Source organism: Neolamprologus multifasciatus, chromosome 10, assembly GCF_963576455.1.
Source record: "Neolamprologus multifasciatus chromosome 10, fNeoMul1.2, whole genome shotgun sequence".
Lineage (NCBI taxonomy): Eukaryota > Metazoa > Chordata > Actinopteri > Cichliformes > Cichlidae > Neolamprologus > Neolamprologus multifasciatus.
Genome location: NC_140448.1, coordinates 25366334 through 25386701, shown reverse-complemented (window position 1 = coordinate 25386701; position 20368 = coordinate 25366334). Strand labels below are relative to the sequence as shown.

The following is a 20368-nucleotide window of genomic DNA, read 5'->3' as shown; positions in this document are numbered from 1 at the left end:
GTACTTGTGACAGTATGCATGTTGAGCTAGCAGTGCGTTACTTTGCTCTCCTTTTTTGTATACTTCAGTGTGGTTTAACTCTATTAATAACATCTGAACAGATGACAGTTTGTTTTCTTAGCTGTATTTTTCGTCAATGGCTCTTAAATTTTGACCCTGCTGGCTTCAAAAGCTTCTAGCATGGGCTGTTTTGAAATCTAACAGTTTACCTGATGCATAAATGACACTTACTCTTTTTGTGCTTTCTGGATTACTCCAGTGTCATTAATTGAACTGCCACAGACAGCACAAACTGGCCCAATACAACTTAATCGCTGGCAGCAAAAAAAAAAAAAAAGGGGTGGTGCTGGGGGGTGTTAAAAGCCACCAATCACTTTGTTATTAGCTATATTTCACACTCGCAAACCAAACTCACACATGACCCTCCTCTGTGCAGGCAAAGGCACTGATTCAAGCTGACAGAAATTCTTGGCACAGACCGCCCACTCTATTCACTGGCTGCTGTTCAGCTGTCATACTCACTCGTCGAAGTTTTCTCCCCTTAATGGGGGTGCCGTGGAGACATGAAGGTACTAATATAAGCAATATGTTTATCCATAGTTAACCGCACGTTATAGGTCAGATATGATGGGCCTGAGTGGAATGCTATGTCACAGCAGCGAAGAAGAGACATCAGGTATAAATAAAGAGCAGAACAAGCTCTGCTTACATAATATACACCAATGATTCCCAAAGTCAGGTTAAGGAACCTCCAGGGAACATCAGCGGGGCTTCCAGAAATAGGAGCAATTGTCATGCTTCATTATCTTTTTGCTTCCTTTGAGCTAGCTTAGTCTGTGGTAAGTCATATTTAATGCAGTTCGTTTCCCATAAGGATGACGCGATTTCATTTTATTTATTTGACTAAATGAAAGTTAGGGGTAAAATCTGGATCCCAGATTTAGTAATGCATGCAAAAATTATATATATATATATAAAAGGCTAGGACTGTGATTTATGCTGTGATTTTCTTAACCGCTTGTCCAATTCATGGCCACGGGACGGCTTAAGCCAATCCCAGCAGTCACCAGGCAAGAAGCGGGGGATACAACCCTGGATAATTAGATATAAATTTAAGATATAGCAGCCAGCATTTCCTCCTAAATGACATTTAGTGATAATCAAACATGGAGTTGATTAAACTAATCAGTAAAGGCTAATCGGTAGCGAGCAAATTACTGCAAAGGTCTAAATAAGCAGCTGTCTTATGTTGTTCGTCACATAGTTTATTGATGCACTGGGTGCAGTTTTTATAAATAGATGACTTTCTGTTGCCTGCATTGTGTCTGTAACATGTTCAAGTTGGTGGAAGTAGTGGGTGCCCATCAAAAAGGGAAAAAACACTCTGCTATTACAAGCACTCTGTCTGCAGGAAAAAAGCAGAGTATCACAGAGCCTAACCCTCCCTACACACACACACACACACACACACACACACACACACACACACACACACACACACACACACACACACACACAGTCTGAGATGAGAGCGACTTGTTTACTGCAGCCCCGCAGAGCTCCGGCTGGGGCTGTTTGGGACGCCCGTGGGTGCTGTGCAACTCTTGGAAGGCGGACGTGCGGCGAATGACAGTGCAGATGGCCCAGCGCCACCGCTGCCACCTGAACCTCCCCGAGCTGCCGCACATACGCACATACTCTTAAGTTTCTAAGGTCCGGCACATCAAAACAACCTGCCTGCGCCCCTCTCGAGTATCAAAATAAGACCCCGCAATCGTATTTTTCTCCCAACCCTTCTTAAAAAAGCTCTTTTATTTCTTCTGTGTAAACCCGCTATCTTTTTCCCAGAATGTCCTGCGTAACGTGGTATACAGTAAATCAATCCCCCGGGTATTGCATAATAGTTTGAGAGCGGTATCCAAATACCAAAATAATCACCTTGTCAACTGGTCTGCTCTGGCTCACGCTGGCTACAAATAATAAAATCACAAGGTCCCTTTCCTGTTTCCAGACAAACAAGAGTGTTTACACTGGGCAGCATTATGAAGTTGGAGCTCTGCTTTTGATGAAATAGGCTTTGTGACAGTGTGCCAGGATTTTCTGAGATAAGCAACATCTGCTCACTGGTAGCAGTAATAATTCTGAAGCTATGCGAATGCACATCTGGAAATACAGTTTGTGTACTGCAACGTAGCGATTGTCTGATTTAGATTGTCAGGTCTGAATTCTACACATATTAAATTTACTGCTTTATTTTTTTTATTTTATTTTTCTTACAATCCGCAGGTCGGCGTGTGTTCCTTCCTTCTAAATCGATTTGTAAAAGAATACAGTATTTTTTCACTCTTATATGCTTGTTTTTGTTGGTACAAAAAAGTATGGGTGTAAATTTTTGTTAATTAGTGGAACAAAGCCAAAGGAAAAACACAAAGCCATTTTAAAAAACACTGTTAAAATGGATTTTATTTGCCTTTTACACAGACCCGTCACGCTGACCTGCAGAGACTATTGAATTGACCTAGGTGAAACACTGATTTTAGATACAGTATATTGTCTTGTCAATATTTCAATACGACATGATATGATCTTTCGATTTCATTTACTTCAATCCTGTCTTGTCTTGCTCTAAAGATGGTATTTTCCTTCCCGATTCCTTTCCAATTTCCTTTTCTTTCCTTTCCAAGTGGCCTTATTTTCCCTAAATAAAATGTTTCTTTAGCTCGTGAGCCGCCATAAGCCTCTCAACTTTCTCCCTTTTTGTTTTAAACTGCCAAAGAACAGACAAACCTTCTCTACAAGGTCAAAGTTTGATTCTGTGTCATATAATTTATTTCAACCCTTTCCCGCATTACATGCTCCTCGCTATCTGCATTTAACTGTTTTTTTTCTTTCTTTCTTTTTCTTTCTTTTTTTGTGAGTGCTGTGCCATCACACAGGTTGTTGTTGTCGTTCTTGTTGCGAAATGCAGCTTTTATTGATGTAACAGGTGCTTAGCTCGACTGTGGCAGTCAAAATAACACATCTCCTCCTCTGTTTGGCTTTCAGAGTGGAAGCTAAAGTTAGACATCTTTGAGGTTTTTCTGCCACTTGATGGAAGGTGATGCCAATGCATAATGCATGAGGAGAGAGGGAAGACTTTGTCTGGCTGCTTTTTATAGACCACCAAAGCTCTGCTACTGCACGCACACACACACACACACATACACACACATAAAGAGACGCACACGCCTGAGCCAACCGTCTCACTCAATGCGCTCTAACCTCTCACACATCAAGAAAGCAGGAGCAGAGGAAAAACAGGATTCGAGCAAACTGGCAACATTGTCGAGAGTCACAAAAACAAAAAAAACTGAAAAGAAATAAGAAGGAACAAAAATGTTGACGTGCTATTTTCAGACGACAGGGTCTTTTGATGCGCAAACCCAAAGAGAAGCGAGGGGAAGAGGAGCAGCGGGGCTGGTGTTTGTCTCAGAGATGGGCTTTAACAGAAATACTTTATACATGTGATCTTACATGCTCTCCCTCGTCTTTGTTCCCACTGTTTCAACGCTTGAGTGAAAGTGTCTTTGGGTCTAGTTAAAATGAAAAAAATAAGGGGGGAGAAAGGGGGTGTGAAATTATTTGCAGGCAAAGCCAAGCTCCTACTTCAGCTCGCAGACTTTGCAAACACCATTTGCTGCCCTCAAAAGTGTGAAGTTATTTTCTCCTTATCCCTCTAATCCTTATATAACCAGGCTGGTTGACTAAGAGCACACTGTCATTTATAGTAATGACCTGGGGAAGAAAACTGCAGAGAGTTGCACATATACACACACCCACACCTGTGTGCTGCCCAGTACCTACAGACAGTGACAGGTCACAGCCTCTGTACTTGGCTCCATTCATCTTCCGAATTATTTGGCAGAGTTTTTGGGTCAGTGTGCGCATTCAAAGAAAAAAAAGGCTGTGTGTTACTCGTGTCTCTCGGTTTTCTCTTAACGGAACAAATTTCGTTTACTGTCACCTCAGCCAACGCGTTTTACGAGTTAGGTGGTTGTTAACTAGCTAAACGCTCGCACGTGTGCTCTTCCTGCAGCAGCGCACTTGCCTTGTGAACAGTTTTTGTGTGTTCGTAGGCTGCTGCAAAGTTTGAATATAACATCCTGTGCATTTGAGGTGTCTTGTCACATGTGCCTTTAACAGTCTTTGATATATTTTTTTTCTGTCTCCACTGAAATTTCTTCCTCCCAGCCCAGGGATTTGAATTTCAACCTCCAGGTCATATTCACTCTTCATTGTCACCCATTATTGAATAAAAGGGCTTCGTCAGAAGGGGTTGGGTGGGGGGGCACTTTAAATTGAGTGGAACAGTAGAAAAGAGGTTGAAATGGTATTCTGAGTAACACTGAGGGTATTAGAGAGTGAATCCTACTTTCTGCGCTTTGGGGGAATCCAGGTATCTAACTAGGATTAGGTTGAACAGTGTCTTACTGCCCGGGAAGCACAATTAGAAGTTCCTTGTTATTGTCCTCTTACCTTAAAACCAAGGCTTTCTGAACTGTGCGTGCTTAGCAGTCATGCCTGGGTGGTAATAATTAGTTTGCATTTAAGCTGATGCTTTAATTTTGTTTTGTTTTGTCTTTCTTTCTTTTTAACTTGTGCCCCCGTACAGCTGTTGAAACGCACAAGCTGAGAAGCAGCACTGCATGCTGCTGCTCTCGGTAGACTCTAGCAGGCTCTGCAACTGCATTTTGAAACGTCACTGCAGTAATTTCATTTTGGGGTCTGAGGGGTCATTCTTAGAGGTTGTAATGCAATTCACTGGTAGATTTTCAAAACGGTTTACTCATAATGTTTGAAATCACATAATTAGTATATTTGAGCAAAAGAGGCAAAAGTGTAAATTGTGTATCACACAGAACAGTTAGGGAAGTGGAAAACAAATGAGATTCCTCATTTAATGTACCTCTGTCTGGCTTTTATAAAATAAGCACTATAATCTTTCTACTAATAAATAATGGAAATGGTGACAGCATTTATTAAGGGGACTCACTGAGAGGCAGGATGAGTGTCTGTCACACTCCAAACAGTCATTAATTAAGGCTTCAATATCAAAAATATATATATTTATTTGAACTGACAGTATGCTTTCACATCATTTAATTTATCAAAGCATTCGCCTCACCCGCCAGTGCCGTCATATCCAAACGAAACCATGAGGAGCATTAAAGCAAAGGGCGCCTAATATATGTCTACATGACTGGAAGCCAGCAGTTCGACATCCTCCGTGTCTCAAAGTGGTTCAAAGTCCTTTAGCATGTTTACATTAGTTTGCATCATTAGTATCAGCTTTAACGAGAACCTTATTACTGCCATTGTGTGAAATAATGCATGACTTTACTCAGAATGTCTGATTTTAATTGCACTACTTCACCTTGGCAGTAGCTTACTAAGGCCAGAATAGAGTGGGAAAATATACGCAACAGGTTTTATTGGAAACTTGGTCTTTACGGACAGAAAATGATGAGCATGCAACCTTAAAGCAACGTCTGTCCCCACTAATAGCTTGTGCGGTACATAAATTAGTGCTGCAGGTTAGACCACTTCTTGTAGGCTAACTAAGACATGACTGATTGGACTTTAATAACACATATGGCTATCATTAATCTAACTCTTTAAAGCCAGCTGTAAAAAATCACACCCATAATGAAAAATGCGCTGATCAGATTTGATGGATGTTAAGAAAAATGTCACATCTCACAACCAGGCAAAAGTTGACGAGACATTTACAGGTCACATACAGGCCGAGAAGTAGGCCGTGCGGTGAAGGAAATATCTTTACCGTTATCGTTTTTTCTCTTTACCCGACGATGTGGTATAGCATTTTTCTCTCGAGACGCCCTCAGGGCAAATTTGGGGGTGGTAGTGTCTGAGATATTATAAATAACACAATGAGGATGAAAGGCAGTGGCATTCTCCCTCCCCATCCTTCTGTCTCGCCTCTTTTCCTCTTGCCCTGCTGCTCATCTATGCTCAACACGAGTGCCTCGGCGTTCGCGTGTGTGGCTTGAATTTATATGAACGTCTCCCCCGCGGGGGGACAACGGGGGCCAAGTCATTGATATGTGCAGGAGGACTCAGGATAAACAGCCCACGCCGACCGATGTTACGCCAGCCTGCCTGATACATTTTGATTGAGCAAAGACAGAGGTGTGAGATGGGGATGGCAGGGCAATGGAACTGTGGAAGCTTAGAAGCAGGGATAAAATGATAGAGAGCTTTTTTCCTTTCTCTCTCCACCTGCTTCTTCAGACTGCAACAAAATGGATGTATGTAAATGTTAAGAACTGCACATTGCTCACGAACAGCTCACTAGACCAGATATGTGTTTGCCACTGTGCTTTGGAGGACAACAAACAAATGGATGAGGCGTTATATCCTATCATTGTTTTTTTCTGTTTTTTTTTTTTTTTAAACACGCGCTGTAATTTATCTGACTATCAAGTTCCTTTTATTTCCTCTCTGATGGTCCTTTTGTTTCACGGAACACCACTACCATGATTATACTCTTACATCTCCCCGCCATGTTTGTTTGCATGACATGGTCATCCCTTTAATGGACTGGAAATTCATGTTTAAAAAAGTCTCTTGTTCCTCCTCCTCTATCTCTCTCTGTCAGGGAACCAAAATAAGAGGTGGCGGCAGCACACTGCGCCACTTATGGCCGCATTAGGATCAGCCACCAAAGTGTCACTGAATTGCCTCGTGCATCATTTTGGCTTTGTTCACCATGACAGAAACTTGTGTGTGTGTGTGGCAGTGGTCCTTGTCCACCCTGTGCTTTTATCCCCAAATGGATATAGCATTGGCTAGGCTTTTACGTCTGGAGTGCATTATCCCACTTATATCACGGATAATTTTTAAAGTCTTTTTATTGACCTGTGTTTGCAGCGTAATGCTTATTGGCCTGTCTTTTAAATAAATGTCATGTTAATAGATAAAGCCACTGTCTTCTTTTTTTTCCTGCAACCAAACAGTGGTGATAAATCCAGAGAAACGCTGAACCGAACAGAAGAGCAACCGCAAACGTAACGACTAAGAAAAAAACTTTGAGCAAAAGGATGCAATATGAAAGCCTGTTAAGATGATTACGCGATACGGAATGATCAAATCTGTTTATGATCAAAGAAAACTGAAGGGGCCCACTGACGTAGGGGTGCATGTATGGTTATATCTTTGTTTATAATACGTATTTTGTTACAGTATCTATTAAAGCTATCTCTGTTATTGTTTTTAAGTGCCACTTGTCTTTCCTTGCAGTGTAATCTGATAGTAAGCGGTGCCGCTGAGATGTTTTTTCTGTTTCTTAAAGTCAGTGCGACCCATATGGGTTGCTCATATTTCTGCAACGTTAAAATGATGTAAGATTTCCAAGCGGACAAATGGATGGAGAGGCTGGAATGCTGCGACCTGAAGGCTGAGAAGGATGTTTGTGAGATCTCCAAAAAGTTGATTCTGTTCATCTGGACGTAGCGTTTTGTGGAAGAAACATTTTGTCACTCATCCAAGTGACTTCTTCAGTCTCCAAAAAGACTGAAGAAGTCACTTCAGTCTTTTTGGAGACTGAAGAAGTCACTTGGATGAGTGACAAAATCCAAGTGACAAAATGTTTCTTCCACAAAACGCTACATCCAGATGAACAGAATCAACGTTTTGGAGATTTACTTCCCTGGATGATTGAGAATGCATCAAGATGTTTGTGAGATGTTTAGCCAGAATAATAAAATGGGTGGGCGGAGCCAGGTGGCATGAAGGTAGAATCATCTGTAGTGGTTAATGTGCAATATGCACAGGAGTCCAAAACTCAGTCCTATTTAATGTAGCTTGTGTAGTGTCATATGAGCATTGTGTAGTTTTGTATTGAATGACTTTTGAGAGAATATGTCGTGTCCACTGATTGCTGTTGAAACTGGCAGGTCTTTTTCCCAGTCTTGAAGCTTTTGTGGAGGAATATATTCATCTTTTAGTAGAAGTTTATATAATTTTGAGAATCATCTTTTCTAAGTGAATATGGGTTTGAGTTCAGTAATCAGTGGAGGTTGTTGAAGGGTTGGCTGAAATTTTGATTTTTCCTTTTAAACTGTTTTTTTTTCAGATTTGAATATTATAATAAGAAAAAAAAACCCTGCTATTACCAATGTCACTGACTGATTTAGTGTTTTCATACCCTAATGAATGTTCCAAGTGAGTGATTCTTGCTTTTTTCCATGAGTGGAATATAAGGGGTCTACTTTTGGTTATGCCAAAATGGCATAATTGTATTTATTTATTATTTTTTTTACATTGTGAGCCCGGCGGTTTGTTTTTCACTAAGCTATCATGGTTCTACATGGTTTTTAAAGCAGTTATTGTGTTTAATTGACTCCTGCAAACATGTATGTATTTGAGATCATTTGCTATTTGTGTCTGAGAGCTAGGTCTCCACACTCTTTTGGTTTCTGTAAAGTAGATTCCTTAATCTTTTTACTTTCTTATGTTTACAGTAAAATTTTGTTATAATGAGTAGAAGAGAATTATTTTTAAAATTATTTTAGGGAATATGGACAATTTTATTGCCGTTTTCCTTCCAAATAATGAGTTCTTCCAGTTATTGAGATCGTATTCTAAGATTTTGAGAACTGATGAATAGTTTAGAGGCAATCATCCTGACAGCTAGAAGGAAACATGTGGTTTATCCCTTCCTCACAGTGTGGTAGACATTTAGATTTGGCCTGATTCATTAATTTTATCATTATGGATATTAGGTTAAAAACTTGTGGAAGGGCCATTGGAGAATTTAAATAAATATAATCTGCATATAAACTGATTTCATGATGAAAGTGCCCTGTTTGTGCGTGTTTTGTTGAATACCTGCTGTGAGGGGCTCAGTTAAAATAGCAAAGTGGACGACCTTGTCTTGTACCTCACTCTAACGTCTTCTTCGAGAGGTCCGGGTATTAGTTACAACTGGTGCAGAGTGTGAGCGGTAAAGAGGTTTGATCCAATGAATGAACCAGCGCCCAAACCAAAATGTCCTTGGGATCGCAAAGACGAAAGTCTTAACTTTATCAAAAGCTTTTTGTGCATTCGGTGATGCCGTTATGGTTTTGAAGTGGTCTCTGAGATTAACAGGCGGCGCGTGTTGGTGGTCTACGTTTAATAAAGCCTGTTTGGTCTTAGTAAGTTAATAACTGTCTCTAATCTATTGGCTGGTGTTTTACTGATTATTTTTAGGTCATAGTTGGTAAGACTTAATGGTCTGTAGCTGGAAGTGAGGTCTTTGTCGGTCATTGGTAATAGTGTAATAAGAGCCGTGCGTTTATGTGCGCGGGTGTGAGTCCTGATAATTTGATTCCTTTGACCATTATGTTGAATAAGGGAGAGATGAATTGCCAGAAGTGTTTAAAGAATTCCAGTGGATAGCCATCGAACTGAGAGATTTCTTGTTGGGCAATGAAGAGATGGAATTTCTTAAGTCTTCTGAAGTTTGGGTTGGTCTGGTATGTCAGGCTGTGCTTTGGATAATTTTGAAAGTTCAGGAATGTCAAGGAAGGAGTGAATGTTGAGGATAATTGGTACTTTTTGCGAGTAATAGAGTCTCTCATAGTAATCATAGAACAGGGGCAGGCAACTCCAGGCCTCGAGTGCCGGTGTCCTGGAGGTTTTAGATGTGTCCATGATCCATCACAGCTGATTTAAAGGGCTAAATGACTCCTCAGCATTTCTTGAAGTTCTCCAGAGGCCTGGTAACGAACTAATCATTTGATTCAGGTGTGCAATCTAAAACCTGCAGGACACCGGTACTCGAGGCCTGGAGTTGCCTACCGCTGTCATAGAACATCCTGTGATGAGGATGTTTTGCTTTGTTTTTCCTAATGTATTAGCAACAAATTTTCCATTTTTCTTCTGCTTGTCCCTTGATGGTCTTTGTTTCACAGAAACAGGGGGTTGGGATTTGTTTTCTAATTCTTGTTGCTTTGTCAAATATGAGATGATTTGCCATCTAAGAAATGTTGTTGCTATTTTAATTATGATGGTGAGATTTCTGGAAAATGTATTTGGAAAAGAAGGGAAGTACTGTTTTATGTTGCTAAGGTTATGGTAGCTTTTCAGATATATGTGTATTTTGAATAGTATAGTAGGAAAAAAATGCTTCCAACCTACTAACCGATTTCTGTAGCGGAGAACATTCAGTTTTATCTGATCTGCTGATTCCCAAACTACAACCTGTAGACTCCTGTTAGGCTTTGAAGGTTCTGCAAATGAGCAGGTTGTGTTTACAATAGATAAAAAGTACTATAAATACCTGATGGCGTCAAACTAACCTGCGTTTTAATCTGTTTTGTCTCTGCTTAACCCAGAGAAAAAGACTTTTCTTGCTCAGTGTTTACCACAATTGTTTCCTCCACATATTGCCAAACTTTGTCATTTTGGTGCCAGACATGCAGTTTACATTTGGTATTTTGAAGCATTTCCATTGAAAACAGCTGCCTGGTGTGGTTAAGTGGAGTTTACCACCTGGTATAATAAAACGGTGACGTCAAGTATGCATAACGCGAAGAGGATTGTAAAGTCAGACGATGATTGTCTGCAGGATTGTTAAGAGTGATTCTTTTTCACCGCTTTGATCCATTCTTACTTATGATGATATTGATTAGTGCCGCTTTAAGAATAAAGAGAACAGAAGGTGGAAAGGAATGAAAACACTTTACAAAAAGAATGGGTTCCATTTTGTTCGTGTTTTAAGCTAACACATGAGATAAATGGGATTCGCAACTCTATTTTTTTCCCTTAATCATCAACAAATGTCTCAGATGCCCACATGAGATCCCTCTGGTATTTAAGTCCGAGCTCTATTCATTGGCCTTCCTTTTTCCCAATTATCAGTTCTTTTTCTTCTGACCCTCAGAACTAATGAACAAACAGCCACAGACACACTGCACAGCCCTTCCTCAATTTACCACCTCCTATCAGTTGCCTCCCTTTATCTTTTAGTGCTTTCTTCTTTCCATCTTAACACCCACATTTTTTTCCCCGCAAAGCTTTTATTTACAAACATCATTTCCGGGTGTTTTATGGCTCCCTTTAGGAATGGAGGATGGAAGAAAAAAATGGAAAAATAAAAGATGAAAGGATGTACGAGGATCGAGAACAACACTTAAGGCTGCCGAGGGAGAAATAGATTTCAGACGAGCAATGATAAATAAGTGCAAGTCATCAAGCACGGTTCTGCTTCTCTCCTCTTTTTTTTTTTTTTTGTAGAATAGTTTGAACGTGGTGATATAAAATGGTTATCTAAGCTTGAGAGGATATCAGCATGAGTTTCAAGCAGAGTCATTTGATTTAACAGGGTTTGGCAGTAGTTTTGCTGCCTCTGTCAAAGCTCAATTGTATGAAATCTGGATGACCCAAAGCCATCAAAGGACCATGGAGTATAGTATTAGTATCTTGTGTGTATTAATAGTGTGTCACCTTATTTTGACTTTTAAAATCTGTTACAAGTAGATAGCAGGTGGAAAGCTTGGGTCTTTACAGCGCAAGTTATGATATATGGCGAGCCAAGGCTGGCGGCAAAATAGGAAAGGAGAGCTCAGAAACTACATAAGGCAAGCTGTTACGGCTCAATAACACAGGCCTGTAATCGACTCACGTTTCAAACATACACACATGAAGTGAAACAGCCCTTGGTTGGGCTGCTTTTTATGAGGAAGCACTCTGCACAAGGTGATCAGCATATGTTTTGTTGACATAAATTTAAAATTTATTGCCGTTGTCAAAAGTGACTGTTGGACAAAGTCGATTATTAACTGAGTAAATGGCCTGAGAGAGTTTTATGTGAACTTCCTTAATGGGTACAGTCAGTCTGTTTCAAATCACCCTCCCTCCCTGGACTGCCACCCACCACACACCCTCGTGTAGACACGCACACACCTCATCATCTATTTCAGTAGCACAACATGAAAGCAGACAGTTACGATGGGATTTGAGAAAGGGTGTGCACTGAGGGGGTCTATCTCAAGTAAATCACTAAGCTGAGACAATATTTTAGTATCCTTATGCATACCATTAAACCTTGTTAAAGCACTGAAGTGTGTGAAACAGAATTACTGAATAGCCATTATCAGCTCTACTTAAGCACACGGAGCATTTCAAGGCATATAAAGTATGCCTTAAGTACTAACTGTTTTCTAATGATGCATACTATTCTGCTGTACTGCACTGTCCCCAAAGAAGTAGGGTTCATAAATACTTGCTGTTATTAGACAAGCTAATCACAACATTCATCCTCATAAAGGTATTTTTTCACCCTGTCTCGTGTATATAAAGGGTAAACCTTTCTTTATGATCATCATCATCATAATCATGGTATCCAGTCAAGGCGGATAGACTGACTGAAACAACGTTACACATGGATTATACTCTGATACAGATAAAGACATCTGCCGACGACATGGATGAGTAGTCATTCCCGTTATACGTCTTTGAAATCCTCCCAAAGGGCGCATGCATTGAGGTGCGTTGTAGTCCCGTGTCCCCACGGACCAGTCCACCAAGTGACAAGAAAAAGCAGATAGCCTTGCGCTCACTGATGACGGCATTTTTGCCACTAGGATCCAAGTGGACTCATAGATGAAGAAACTAACACACCAATTAATGAGTCATGTGCTGGCTTAGTTATGGCAGCTGTACAGATAAAGCTGCTTATACTGCATCGGGTTAGCTTGTGGAAGTCATCAGCAGTTTGAATTTTTACCGCTGCCGAAACCCGAGTTGACCGTATTTGGATCAGATAGTAGAACAATAAAGTTACGTCCACGGTGGAAGCAATTCGTAGTGACGTGGCAAATAGAGAACATAGAAAGTGAATGACCTTCCATGACTTCAAGTAACTGTGGGCACTAACTGCTGGCAACAGGAAGTGGGTAGGACCTCGGGTAAACTTTTCTCAACTTCCAGGCAAGCAACTGAAGTGTCTACCAATGAGAGTGAAGAATACCAATTATTGACATATGACCTGGGAGTAAACATATTAGAGGTTTCACCTAGGCAACTGTAGCCTGGAATGTCCACAAGAAAACCTAGCCGTCGGCTTGAAATACGAGTATTTCACTGACCAAAACTGGAGCACAGATTCAGACCGGCAGCTAGCACAATCAACCAGATTGAGCTACACTGTGTCTTACATAACTGCAAATATACCAAAACATGGCCGAGAGGTCCAGTTCCGTTAGATGGTTTAGAGAACAAGAAGCAGACGGCTAGCAGACAGCTGTCAGCTACAGCTTCCTTTGTTGCCATTCACCTGTCAGTGTTCATGTCTCTACACTTAAGTCTTAATAGAGTGAGTTCTAAAAAAATCATCCACCATGCAAACTGTTATGAAGAGAGAAATAGGACAAAATCATTTTTGGAGCCTGTAAATATTCTTTTATCTGCTGTCTAGTTGGGCCTTTAAACATTTCAGTTAGCCTCAAGTGGCCTGTAGAGAATCTGCAGTTTTTGCCAAAACAAATGCGTTTTTAAAAAGGCGGTCTTCTAAAATTCCCAACCCTTCCCTTTAACACACAGAATCACTTTAACAGGTGCTGTTGCCATTCTGTTGAACATCAAGTAATGTGCTTTTTCAGTACGTAGTGCTAGCCATTGCAGTTAAAGTTAACACAGCCCCAGCTACAGACGTGCACGCCACCCTTTGCTCATCAATGCTACATTTACGGTGAAAATACATGGCATTGGTTCCGCTTTGAGTGCCCTTAATAAGTCCATCCATACCGTTTCAGTGCTCTGTCTGGGGGGCACAATGGCCAGATTGAGGAGGGACACAAAAGGCCTTTGAAAGGCTTTGTCCTCTGTGTATGTTGTGGCTTACCACGTACGTGTGTTTTCTCCTTATCTGATTGAGAGCGTGTGAGTACATCGCATATGACTCTTACAGGAAAGAAAAACCCTTTTTCATAGCTTTTTCCAGTTGGTCTTTTGTCAAATAATTTTTCCGTTTTCAAAATTGTAAATCTTGTTTATAATATTTCTAAAACAATAGGAATAAACGCTAGTCTTTGATGCCCTCGAGTAAAAGAAAAAGTAATTTTTAAGGGTTGCTGTTTTGAAACCAGTCACAGAGGAACTCTATTATAGAAGCGGAGAAAAAGAGTGGACAGTTTGTCCATTGGCGGTTGCCTCAATAGAACTGAATACAATGCAGCTCTACTGCACTTGAGCAATTTGGAGTTTGAGCAATTGCTTTAGAGTTTTTCAAATATTTGTGCAACAAAACAACATCCTGATGTCATTTTGATGCCATGTTGTCATGCCTGTTTGCCAAGTTTTTCAAATTAGATTAAGATGTTTGTTTTATGCTACTCTTATGATGTGCAGCCGCTAAATATAACATTGGTATCTGGAGCATTATTGCCCTTTAACGACATGTAACACTCTATGACACTTTGTTTCTCCTATTTTGTTGTTTTTAAGTGTCCTCTTCCCTTTTGGGGGCAGTTAGCATTTAGAGGACCTTTTAATTGCTGACTGCATGCCAAAGGGCTGTCATTCCGCCCTTGATTTCCAGGGTCTCTTCACAACTTCTAACCTCTCTTTAATTTCATACTTCTCTGGTTTTTACCCTACTCGTGTCAGGTTTGGAGGATATTTTGCAGCAATTAATTGTAAGTGAAGTCATACTAGACTTGATAGCTTAATAACTCCCAAAGCCATTGCCATAGCACGCGCTATAATCTCTTTCTGTCTGTCCTGGTCTCAATCCTCGCTTTGTCTCTTCCTTTCCCTCTCGAGGCACAAAAGAGAGCTGTAAATCAATTTGCATTCGACATCTGACATCAATCAGTCATGTTTTGGGAAAGTGGCACCACCTCCTCCTCTGTAGCTTTGTTGAGCCGCTAAGATGGATGGCTGTCATCTCACCCAAGTTGAGCAGAACTCTCATCAAGGGCATTGTTTCCCCAAGAATGCACTTGGCTGATCACTTTTTGCCACCTGACTAGTCAGTGGAGAGCTTGAGCTGTATTTGATGTTGTCTTTTTTTTTGCCTGCTTGAAGCATACACTCACCTGAGTATAGAATCGTGTCTTTTTCCTGTGCACTTTTTTTTGGTATGGTTTTTTTTTTCAGCTAAAGGCTTTTTCACAACCTGTCACTTTTTTTTTTCTCCCCCGCAATCTAGTATTACCATCAAAAAAGTAATGCTTCATTTTTGGAGCTGTGTTGTGTGAAAGAGCAACAGTTGTAGAAGACTAAACGTGCCAAATCAGAAACAGCACAAACTTGACAATCATTACAATCATGGGTGTGTCTGTGGCTTTTGTGTACCTCTCTCAAGGCGAGGTATTTGAAGTTCTCAAGATGCTTAAGGCACTGTGGCAGTTGTTTGGCAATTCGTGTCACTTTAATTGCTTTAGAGCACTTTCAGATATCTCTCAAGAATAATATGCTTTGTACTGAGCCGTGGGGTCTTTGAGGATTTGAGGAACAGAGAGAGCCGTAAGACTAGACTATTCTGTTGTCAGATGTTATTTACTTAGCTAACCTTCAAGGCCTTTACTTCATAATCAAATATTGACCCTTAGTCTTGTCTGACCTTGTGTGCTTAAACTACGTTACAGCTTAATGACTGTCCATTTGGAAATAGACAATTTATTGCAAATCTGATTTGGCTTCAAGCTACGCAACAGCTCATAGCTCTGAGAGCAGTCGTCAAAAACTGTTCCATAAATGGTTCGTAACAGTAAGTAGAGGTTTTTGCGTGTTTCTGTTTCACTATTTATTTTAGCCTATTTCACTTTACAGCATCGTATCCCTCTGCAGCGCTCTAGAAGTAGGTAGCTGATAATGCCGCCTCTGCTTGAATAGCACCTTGTGATTTACAGCGGCAAGTCATGGTCTACTGGTCCCTGCAGAAGAATATGTGTGGTAGATGGATGACTTGTTACACTCATGGTTACTGTTATGTGCTGATGTTAAGACTGATGGAGTGTGACATATTCTCTCAAAATGCACAAGGCCAAACATTCTCTGTTCTGGAAATCTTTAGTTATGAGCTGTAAAAAGCCGCTTTGTTAGCGACACAAACGTCTATCGGAGTGGTACATTAAGCGCTGGCTGGTCTCACTGAAAGATAGTAAAATATTTCTTTTTGCTCTTTGTCAACAGAAAGATGCACAGTGGAATGAAGACCTACAGCTGTGAGCTGTGTGGGAAGAGCTTCCTGGACAGCCTCCGTCTACGAATGCATTTGCTGTCTCATTCAGGTAAGGAAATCAAACTAACCCCAAAACCACAACCCCTCGCTGTGATCACTGTTGAGCTAGCAGTAACAGTCTTTAAAGAAAAGAGCATTCACTGCCGCCGCTCTGTACAGAAAAGCGCTACTGGCAGATTTTACTGCTGTCCGAAAATTCAAACTATGACTCCAAATTAAGTGAAAAGTAGTCATTTGAAACCCCACTGATAACCCACGGAGCCTGGACCTGAAATGTCTCATATGTTTGGATCCATGCATTAAAAATTCTACATTTTTAATATATCTTGTGATGCCTTTCATAGAAACCAGAGTATTCTTTAATTCATTGAAATATGTTTTGCATAATGAATGTAATTATGTAATATGTGTGTCAAAAAAGTAGTTGACTTGGCAATACAATGGTGTTAAGATGAGGAGTCAAAATCTCTGTCAAATAAATTTTGGATAAGCTGCTCAAGTGGCAAACTTATTTGGTCATTGTGACTGAGTAAGGTAGCAAAATGTTGGTAAAGTGTATCACCTGCTGATGAAGCATGCCATGTTAATTCATGTGAAGTGTTTCCTGGTTAAAAGCTCTGAAATGAGTTGGGGTTTTTAAGTACGCACAGAAAGTGCAACATGTCAGTCACCTTGGCACTTACCGCTACAAACAAAATGAGACAATGATCATTTTCACCATTTTCGGTGCATCAAAAGCTGCAAAGTAATAGAACAAGAATGAGCAGCCTCAGTGAGCCGTTAGATAAGGAGCTGCAGGCGACAGGCTGTACTCCACCAACTTCTCAACGAGGTAACCAACTCCTCTCACTGTGCCCTGCTGTTTGCAGACTCGTGCCATGTGCAGCATTAATTCAGATCTCAGTTGCTCACAGGGTGATAGAAAAAGGCCAATTAGTGTCTGACTTCTTTATTAAAATGACAGTAGTTTGTTTTGCTGCTCCATAATTTTTTGACCTGAGGTACTTGCATTCACTACAGACGTCACCAAATCAGTAGTAAGAATACCAGAACAATACTGTAAGAAAGGTTAGAGGACAAATATTTAGGAACCACAAGCTTGACATGTGACTAAATGTAGTTAGTTTGGCTCCCCCCCCGCCCCCCCTCTCTCTCTCTCTCTGCGTTTACTTCCTTTATTATGTATTTCTCCCAGTGACACCACCTCTGTCATATATAGTAGTTAGAGCCTTGGAGTTAACTCATAAAACTGTTTTATGTTCCTGAAAGTAGGTGGTGTTGTAGTTATTATAGTTACTGATAGTTAATTAGGACTAATAGAATCCAAATACACTGTAACAGGCTTTCAGTATGATCAGTGATACAAAAATACATATGACCTAATGGGCTAAACATGCATTTTAGCTTTAAACTTCATATTCTTAAGTTGTCACAATCATGCTAGCATCTGTTAACAGATACAAAGACTGATTTGCCCCTATAGACCATAAATGCACTGTGCAGAATATATTTGTTGCAAGCTGATTTTTACATTTAAGCATTTGCAATAGACTCCAGTACTGAAGTTGCTGCTGCCTGAAATTGGAATAGAGGGAAAAGTTGACTTACATTTGCTTTGTCCTACTATAAATATTCTATATTGAACATGTGAATGTGGAGCATAACCTAGTTGCAGTGATTTGTGGATTAAATGACTCTTCAAGCTGAGCAGCTCTGCGAAACTTAACCCAAGAGGTGCCTGCACATCATCATCCTGTCATCCTACACCTCTGTGACATTAGAGGTCTGAAAGGTAGTACAAGTCAGAACAGTGGACACATTGATTGGTGGAGTTTGACACTATTACACCCACCCACTTGCACACATACACACACACCCACACCCTAGCAGTCTGGGTGCTCTGAGCCTACTGCTTTAATGGAATGAACCGTCTTTTATAGGCAGCAAAGAGTTCCCCACTGCTAAGGCCCTAAGTGCAGATGGTTTATTGAGACACTGTAAAAGCCACGGAACCTCATGAGGCAACACCTCCTGCACACATACACAAAACCCCAAATTTGTGTTAACGTTGGCCCAAGGATGGAGCCATTTGTCCAGAACTCTGTTTATAATGGGACACGGTGAATTTTCTACTTAGCGCCACCTTTATCACCAACAACCACGCTGACAGAAACGGAGAAAAAGAGTGAGAGATAGATGTGTGTTTGAGATTTTATGATCAGAATTACTTCCTGAATAAAGCAGGGCTTCTTGTTTAAAAAGGAATCTTTTTCTTAATTAGAAGAAAGTAGCAGAGTATAAATAAAGTCTTCTAACGTGCTCTTTTGTAGACGCTGAAGTAATATTTGAATAGATTTCCAACAGAAAGCGGTTTTATCAACAGGTTAATAAAAACTCACAATTTGTACCCATTATCATGAGGTGAAAACTCTGCTGATAGGAGATCAAATGGAAAAAAAAGAGCGAGAGATATGACTGAAAACTCTAGGAAGAACCACATACTCCACCTTGAGAATGGCAACTGAGCGGAAGATATGGGCAGTGTATTTTTAGCAACTGTGGCAGCAAGTGCACAAACTTTTTTTTTCTTCTTCTTTCTTTCTCTTTTTTCCTCTTTCCGTGCGAGGCAGCCTTGACGCACGACATCAACCTGTACTGTTACACACATCAGTGTTGATTCATAGCCGCTTTGGTCTGGCGTAAAAGGCAAGACGAGCGCTTCTGTCGAGACGGGCGACGGTTAGGGAAGAGACAGCGCCGAGGCAAAGCTTCTTTGATAGTTTTTGTTGTCTTTTTTTATTTTTTGCACTTTTTCAGGGTTTTTTTTCTCTCCTACACCTCCGCCTCCACCGTTTGACTTTCAAGGCTTTTTTTCGGTCTGACACCACGTCTGGATTTTTTTTTTTTTTTTTTTTTGGTCGTGTTTCTCTGTAATGATGACACTTTACAAAGTCCCAAAACCCTTAACCTCAGCCCCTCCACGCTTCCTCCTCCACCACCGCTGCCGCCATCATCCTTCAGCTCGCTTCATAAAAGGCAGAATATCAGGGAGATGAAGCAGGAGAGTGGAGAGGCTTTTTGGGATGCACAGCGTGTCGTGGATGTGGAGCATTTCAGACATTGCTGCTGCTGCTGCTGCTGCCTCCTCCCTCCCCTCTGCTTTCCACTCTGTCTCTCACTCTCTGCCTGTCTGTCTGCCCGTCTGTCTGTCTCTCTGTGCTTGTTGTACGGAGGACTTGGCAGCTCGCCAGTCTGGGCTGCCTGCCACCACTGAGGGTACAGTATGTACAGTCTACCTTGTGCCAGCTATTTATTTTTTTCTTCTCGTCTTGTTCTGTCTCAGTCCGTTCCACGTTGTTGTTTTCTTTTCTTTTTTTTTCCTTTTTTCTAATCTCGGCCTGACGTTTACTGTTTGACAGCCTTTGCTGAGCCAAGGCCTGCAGATGGAGGCTTGAACAGGGTGGGGAACTCTGACTCAGCCACTTTTGGGTGCATTTAAAGGACCATAATGTTATTGTTCATGAAATTGTAGCAGCACCTTTTATAGTATCAATGCCTCAACTTAAAAGTACTGCTGAACTTTTGCAGTAAATTAGTTCATCAATAGACCATCAATGTATTAAATCTGTCATCTCATATGCTGCCCCCAGTCCCCCCCCATTGAGCCTGAGATTCTTGGACTCAGTCTCAGTGGTCTCTTAAAATAACCAAATACCGAACAAAGGTTTACTTATTTAACCTACATTTACTCACATGCATCCAAATCTACTGTGTCCCATTAACGAAAATGTGCAGTTAGTCAAAAGCAGATTCATCATTTCATTCATCAGCTGCCCATTTCTGCTTTCAGTGATTGTTCCACTTTAAAATGATTTTTCTTTATTTTGAACATTCAGTTTACTTTTTTTTCCCATTGATAACTGGTTGATTTTACTACACAGTTAAAGTAATTAGCTTTTACATTTGATTTATGTATTTCTTATAAATTATGTTACATTAAAAAAAGGTATCAGCATCAGTAGTAGTGGAGAAAATGCAATACAGTGATGCACAGCAGTTTCTTTAAACAGGTAAGCCCATTTAAAAATGGTATCGTTTCTACTAATTACCCCACAAAAAAAATAAAATAAAAGAAGA

General features: G+C 40.6%; 1 protein-coding gene across 1 annotated transcript in view; it reads left to right on the top strand.

Moving 5' to 3' along the window:
- The window catches only part of zbtb16a (zinc finger and BTB domain containing 16a), a 135473-nt gene that overhangs the window by 34003 nt on the left and 81102 nt on the right, over window positions 1–20368 (top strand). Inside the window, exon 2 of the mRNA XM_085173684.1 lies at window positions 16183–16280. Within this exon, the coding sequence (XP_085029810.1) occupies window positions 16183–16280 (98 nt within the window). The remainder of the gene's footprint in view (window positions 1–16182; window positions 16281–20368) is intronic.